At 38.7% G+C, this 7,522-nt stretch overlaps 1 protein-coding gene across 6 annotated transcripts in view; it reads right to left on the bottom strand.

Moving 5' to 3' along the window:
- Window positions 1-7,522, bottom strand: part of USP45 (ubiquitin specific peptidase 45) — an 88,037-nt gene that overhangs the window by 18,004 nt on the left and 62,511 nt on the right. For all 6 annotated transcript variants that reach the window (XR_003548312.1, XM_027769259.1, XM_006170905.3 and 3 more), the window contains 2 exons: window positions 4,528-4,609; window positions 2,595-2,686 (listed from right to left, as the gene is read on the bottom strand). Coding sequence is in view for 5 of the 6 variants with exons in the window: in XM_027769259.1 (XP_027625060.1) it covers window positions 2,595-2,686; window positions 4,528-4,609 (174 nt within the window). In the remaining variant the exon portion in view is untranslated. The remainder of the gene's footprint in view (window positions 1-2,594; window positions 2,687-4,527; window positions 4,610-7,522) is intronic.

Below are 7,522 nucleotides of genomic sequence, written 5' to 3'. Positions count from 1 at the left end.
CGAGTCCCAGGTCCAGCAGCTTGAAATTCACACCAGGCATATGTGCATGCACGCCCAACATCCCGAGAGGAGAATGGAGGAAAAGGGATTATGGCATGGCCATCTCCTCTAGGGGGTGATTTCTTTTTTCTGCCTCACTGCAAGCACACGCGCCCTAGAGCAAAATTCTCAAAAAAAAAAAAAAAGTGAGAGGCAAATCAGTTTCTATATTGACTTATTTTTTTAAAGAATTTTTAAAATTTTAACCTTATTTATTTATTTATTTATTTTATTTTATTTTGAGGGACAGAGTAAGAGAGAGAAGGTGAGAAAGCAAGCCGACAGGTCTAGGACTCGAACCATGGTTGGCCATGGGGAGTCCAGCACCCTTAATCACCATGCCACCTACCGGCCCCCTATTGACTATTCTAAAAATTTAAGTAATATCATACTGACACATTCTGTGCTTCAGTGTGACAGGCTAAAAGATATAATCTGCAGTCCTGGTTTTATTAGACAAGAAAAAAAACAGAAAAGTAATCTATAATCTAGGATAGAAAAATGGACATACAGATTCTTTCTTTCACCATTAAACTCTGACTCTTCAGGCCTGTAGGCTAGTGATAAAGGAATCCAGATCCCACATGACCAACCACAGTTCAAATCCTGGCCCCATCAGCTGAAAAACACACCAGCACACTCTCAAAGTCCCAGCAGGATGGAGAAATGGAGGAGAAAGGACTGTGATATGATGTGCCTCATTGGGGGTGCTTTCTTCCCCTACCCCTCTTTCTGTCTGTCTCTCTGGTAAGTGTGTATTAAAAAAATTTAAATCAGATAAAGTTTAAATCTATCACACTGTAAATTAATATTTCTGTTTTCAGAACTATTACTTACCAAGCAATCAAAAATTTACAAAAATCATACATGCTTTAAATTGTTAAAGAATGCATTCAAAATAAAATTTATCACTAATAGAGTCAACAGTTGGCCCCACAGCAATGTGGGGCTGTGCACTGGGAGTCAGATCTGACATGGCCAACCGCAGTTCAAATCCTGGCCTGAGCATTCTGAAAAATATTCTGAGCGCATGTGCGTACATGCCTCCAAATTCTGATGGAATGGAGAAATACAGGAAAAAAGACTGAAGCATGACACCCTTTCTCTCATTCTTGCAAGCATGCATGCCCTCTTGGCAATTTTAAAGAAGAATCAAATCTATATATGTACCAAAAAAAAAAAAAAAACTAGTCATATACCATAAACCTGAAATAAAATGTTATAGTATCACCCTAAGTTATATTACATTACTATAATACATTAAATTATTTCTGTAATATTACATTTCAGGGCATTGAAATGTTATACCCTTACTCTTTTCACAGAAGCTTCTCTCTTCAATCTGAACAAGTAGCTAATAACATTTCACATAATTTTTTTTTTTGAGAGGTTTTTGCTATAGGGCGCGTGCGCTCGCCAGACAGAGAAAGACTGAGAGACAGAAAGTGAGAAATCATCCCCCAGGGGGGATGGCCATGCCACAATCCCTTCTCCATTCTCCTCTCGGGATCTTGGGCACGCACACACACACACCCAGCTTCAAAATAAAATTTATCACTAATAGAGTCAACAGTTGGCCCCACAGCAATGTGGGGCTGTGCACTGGGAGTCAGATCTGACATGGCCAACCGCAGTTCAAATCCTGGCCTGAGCATTCTGAAAAATATTCTGAGCGCATGTGCGTACATGCCTCCAAATTCTGATGGAATGGAGAAATACAGGAAAAAAGACTGAAGCATGACACCCTTTCTCTCATTCTTGCAAGCATGCATGCCCTCTTGGCAATTTTAAAGAAGAATCAAATCTATATATGTACCAAAAAAAAAAAAAAACTAGTCATATACCATAAACCTGAAATAAAATGTTATAGTATCACCCTAAGTTATATTACATTACTATAATACATTAAATTATTTCTGTAATATTACATTTCAGGGCATTGAAATGTTATACCCTTACTCTTTTCACAGAAGCTTCTCTCTTCAATCTGAACAAGTAGCTAATAACATTTCACATAATTTTTTTTTTTGAGAGGTTTTTGCTATAGGGCGCGTGCGCTCGCCAGACAGAGAAAGACTGAGAGACAGAAAGTGAGAAATCATCCCCCAGGGGGGATGGCCATGCCACAATCCCTTCTCCATTCTCCTCTCGGGATCTTGGGCACGCACACACACACACCCAGCGTGAGTTTTAAGCCACCGGGTCCAGGACACGAACCACGGTCAACTACATGGGAGTCCAGCGACATAGCCATTTCCCTAACTGCTGGTCCCCATTTCACCTAATATTAACAAAGGCTAAAAGTACCTCACAGGTCTGTCAAGAAGAAAAATAAAATAACACATATAAACATATTTACTTAAAAATAGTTAAAAATTATGTTCACTTTCTAGGAGTATAAAGTAAAATATTTAAATAACGCTTTCAAGAATAATTATATAGATTTCTGTCAGGATTTAAAAATTGACTGCCAATGATTACACGTGAAAGAAAATTCGATAAGACTAATTGTTTGGAATCTATTCCATGTTGAAGTGAATTTCCAGAGTACCTACATTTGCACATTCTTCACACATGACTGTGCTAGTTAATTCACCAATAAAGATCCGATCTATGAAGTTCATTTTCACACCTTCTTTTCCATATGCTGTAAAAATCATACTTTTTAATGTTAAAAAAAAGTCCATCATCCATCTAACAGTGTAACATGCTATTTTCTGTTTATTCAAAAGTAACCTCAAAAAGGCTAATATCCTACACCACAAAAGTAATACATTTTACTATATGTTATAATGTCTTTCCTTTACGATTTTATAGAGGAAATATCACTGTCAACTACTGTAATTCTCCAAAAAACAACAACCTGTTCTTAAGAGAGAAAATAAATAGAACAGCTGCTATTCATATCACATCGCCTGTTCCCATTATACCGTTTAAAGCCTCTGTGTCTAACCTAAGGCAGACACGGGAAAAGGAAAGGAGATGGAGCCTTCAGGGCTGCAGATGCTAGGACCATGGTTATGAGAACAGCAGAGTTGTAAAAGACAAACACAGGGTAGTGTAAGGAATTGACATGGCCCATTAATGACTCATGTGTATAGTCTATATAAACATACAGACATGCTTACAGTTTTAAAAGTGAGAATATTCTACTCAAAAAATATTTATAAATCAAAGGAAACTACACCTGTGATTTGCTTTAAAATACTCTGGGTTTTGGAGAAAATAGATTAAACATGATAAGCCATGAATGCAGTTCAAGTTGGGTGATAGGTACAAGGGTCTATATTATAGTATTCTACTTTAATAGAGATTTGAAATTTTCTATAATAAACCTAGGAGGAGAAAGTGTATTGAGAAACTTACTTTTCTGTGAAACTTCCTTCTATCTTTTTTGGGCCTTTGGCTTCATGTTTCACACAAATAACATTTAAAACATTATGGGAAGCACTAAATGACAGATCAGACTTCTATCTGCACATTATTAACAAATAGTTATTAATTAAGATGATAATTATTTAGAAATACTAAGGTAAAGTAAGGCATTTCATAGAAAAATTGTACAAGGGATTGAAAATAGATTACAAAACTGGAAAGGGGGACAAAAACTGGGCTGCTATTCTAAACATGCACTAGATGGCACTGTCTTAACACAAATGAATCGCGCATACTTGAGAATCTTTTTATAAAAAATCTTGCACACTAATAGTTTTGGAGCATACAGTAACAGTGCATGTATATTTGTTAATAAATTACAGATATTGTGTGCATTCAGAAACTATCATAAAATATATAGATAATAAATAAAATATGTAATATTTTTAAATGTCTTCTAAAACTTATGACTTCATACTAACATTCATTAATGTCTCAAGGCAGGATACACATTAAGGACAAGATAAAATACCAAAATCATAGCACATAAACCACACTGCACTACTTATAATTATAAATTATTGGCTTTGATTAGTCTTTATTTCATATTTTGATTGATAAAAATCAAACACTAAGAGTAGGCAAATTGCACATAAGCTTGATTTATTAGTATTCTCTTCAATAGTTTCTCTGCAGGAGTCTTTGGAGCACTTACTTATTTTGTCTAGTTAAAACTAGATAATATAGCCATAGATCCACTAAATCTAAACACAAGCCAACTGCAAAATAACGTCATATGATAAATGTGAATTTCCAAGTGAGGTTGCTACTTTGCACAAACAGTTGCAAGCCTCCTTTAGAAGACCTCACATGAAGGCATCAGTGTCGATCTATATATTTGATATTAGTTTTATTTTTAAAAATTTACATGGGTACATTCTAACGTTTTTGTATGTCCCATCAGTGTCTTGCAGCCACTGGAGTAAGAACATCTCCTTTTAAGGCCACGACTTCAAAGAATTAGTTCACATAATGCTCAGTTCGTTTTCCCCTGAAACGAAACTTTAAATATCTCCCTCTAGAAAAAAAGTTTTAACAGAAGAGTTAACATACCTTTGACTTTTTTTCTAGTTTCATCATCAGCAGTTTTAGTAGTTGGGTTGTTAAATGCTTTCAGAATGCTAGCTTGTATTCTCTGTAAAACAAAGTTATAGAATCCAGTCTAGTATAATAATTAACTCAGGTCTCATCCTCTTATTTAAAAGACTTTCAGACAGCAGGGTACACTGTGACTCTCCCAGTCTGAAAATAAATGACTGAATTGGTTAATTTGTGTGTGTGTGTGTGTGTGTGTGTGTATCTGTGTTCTTTCTTCCAGTTCTAAAATGCCATGAATGAAAAAACTCTCTAGGGCCAAATTATCCCAAGTAGGAGTCAGAATTCTTATGTTTAGGTTCTCTTTTGGGCTTAAAGTATTTTTTCAGTCTACAAGAAGCAAACAGCCCAGTCTTGTTTTTCTTGTAGGCTTCAAGTAATTTCACTCCTTGTCTCTCTTCTCCCTCTCCCTAAAAATGTAACTAACAGATCATATGAAATTTCCTGTCTATGAGGAAAACCTTATTATAAAAGAAACTATCAAACTGGTAACTATAATCTCCATGTAGACTTTTCTTTAAATATATATGTAACTAAAGTCCAGAATATCAATTAATATCCATGGCAACATGAATCCCCAAATCTTAATCATGGTTTTATTTAAACTTGGTTGTCAATAATGTTCATGTCTTCAGTCCCTCTTAGTAAATAACGAGGTTTATATCTCTAAATTTAAGTTTTATGAAATATCCAATCTCACAGAAAACTTTCAGAATGAATTAAAAGTATATCTTCTAAGAATAAAGATGTATTGGGGCCAGCAGGTGGCGTGGTGGTTGAGGCGCTGGACTCCCACAAGATGGACCATGATTCGAGTCCTGGACCTGGTGGCTTGCTTTCTCATTTTCTCTCTCTCTGTCTCTCTCTCTCCCTCCCTCCATGGTGTCTCTCTCTCCCTCTCTCCCTGTGTGTGTGTGTGTGTGTGTGTGTGTGTGTGTGTGTGTGTGTGTATTTCTCTCTGGTCAGATTAAAAAATAATAAATAAAATTGAATAAATATTTCAAAAAATACTTATGTAAATTAATAATCATCTTTTCTTCTAGTTATGCCCCTAATTAGTGGATTAGTTTTGTCTTCTATAGTTCACATGAGAATGGGTAAAGAGGGAAACTTATTATCTTTCAAAAGATTTTTTTTCCTTAGGTTTTTGCCATAGGGTACATGCATGAGGAAAGAGACAGAGAGGGGCAAAATGAGAAATCTCCCCCGCAGGAGGGGATGGCCACACCACCACAATCTCTTCTCTTTTTTTTTTTTTTTTGGGAGAGGTTTTTGCTATAGGGTGCATGCACTCGCTAGACAGAGAGAGAGAGAGAGAAAGCGAGAAATCACCCCCCAGGGGGGATGGCCACACTGCAATCCCTTCTCCTCCATTCTTCTCTGGGGATCTTGGGCACACACGCACACGCACCCGGCGTGAATTTAAGCCACCAGGTCCGGGACTCAAACCACGGTTGACTATGTGGGAGTCCACCGACATAGCCATTACGCTAACTGCTGGTCCCAACAATCTCTTCTCCTCTTAGGATTTTAGGCACACACTGACAAATCCAGCATGATTTTTCAAGCCGCCAAGTCCGGGAATCAAACCATAGAGTTGGCCATGTGGGAGTCCAGCACTGCAACACCATGTCATCTGCTGACCTCTCAAAGACATTTTTAAGTCTTTTAAGTTTTATTTATGTCTTCCTTGAGCAAGAGAGACAGAGTGACAACATCCCCACAGGGTCTCCGCACTGCTGTCCTTCCTAGCTTCAGCCAGTCCCAGATCACGGGCACACACATACCCGGCATACTCAGGGACGTCCTGGGCACAAACCCTACAGAGAGTTTAGTTTTAATCCTGCACCAACTGTCCAGCCCCTATTTTTTAAGTCCTAATTATGGGTTTTAATATATATAACCACTTCTGAATTAGAATCTTGGTGTGAAAATGATACACAATTCTGTTGTTAAAAAATGTTACAGGTCAGGGAACCAGCAGTTAGTGTAATGGTTATGTCGCTGGACTCCCACGTAGTCGACTGCGGTTCGCATCCCGGACCCGGTGGCTTAAAACTCACGCCGGGCACGTGTGCGTGCATGCCCAAGATCCCGAGAGGAAAATGGAGGAGAAGGGATTGCGGCATGGCCATCCCCTCTGGGGGGTGATTTCTCGCTTTCTGTCTCTATGTCTCTCTCTGTCTGCACGCTCCCTATAGCAAAAACCTCTCAAAAAAGCCAGGTGCATGTGCATGAGTGCCCAAAATCTAAGAGGAGAATGGAGGAGAAGGGATTGAGGCTTGGCCATTCACCTCAGGGGGTAATTTCTTGCTTTCTGTCTCTCTGTGTCCCCAGCAAGTGCACTCGCCCTATAGCAAAGATCTCTCTCAAAAAAAAAAAAAAAAAAAAAAGTTACAGGTCAGCAGGTGATATGGAGGTTAAAGCAGCTGGATCCCAGACGGCCACCTGAAACATGCTGGGTGTGGGTACCTGTATACCAAAAATCTCTTGGAGAAGAGATGTGGGTGGCTGTTCCCTCACAAGTGCAGGGGAGATCCCTTACTTTCCCTCTCTCTCTGTCTCTCTCTGACAAGTACACTCATGCTATAGCAAAACTAACTAACTAAATAAATAAAATGTCAGGTCCTAGCCAGCCCATGGAGTGGCATTAGGGAGCTAGAGCAGCTTGCAAAACATACCAGGTGGGTTTCCATGCATGCCTGAAATCCCCAAATGATGGAGAAATGCAGAAGGGATTATGGTGTGAAGGTTCCCCATGTGGGGAGGGGGTTGCTTTCTTACCCCTCTACCCCCATCTCTCTCAGGCAAGCACATGTACCTTCTGGCAAAACTTAAAAAGGAAAAAAAGAAAGTCAGGTCCCACCATAGTTACTCTGGATGCTGCTGCTCAGCCATATGGGAGCCCCTGGTTTGTTTCCTGGCCTACCCTACGAAGCTGGACAAGTGGCAA

Source organism: Tupaia chinensis, unplaced genomic scaffold (genome assembly GCF_000334495.1).
Source record: "Tupaia chinensis unplaced genomic scaffold, TupChi_1.0 Scaffold149168_1, whole genome shotgun sequence".
In the NCBI taxonomy this organism is placed as follows: Eukaryota; Metazoa; Chordata; class Mammalia; order Scandentia; family Tupaiidae; genus Tupaia; species Tupaia belangeri.
The sequence above is the reverse complement of the archived record's forward strand: the minus strand, read 5'-3'. Positions and strand labels throughout refer to the sequence as shown.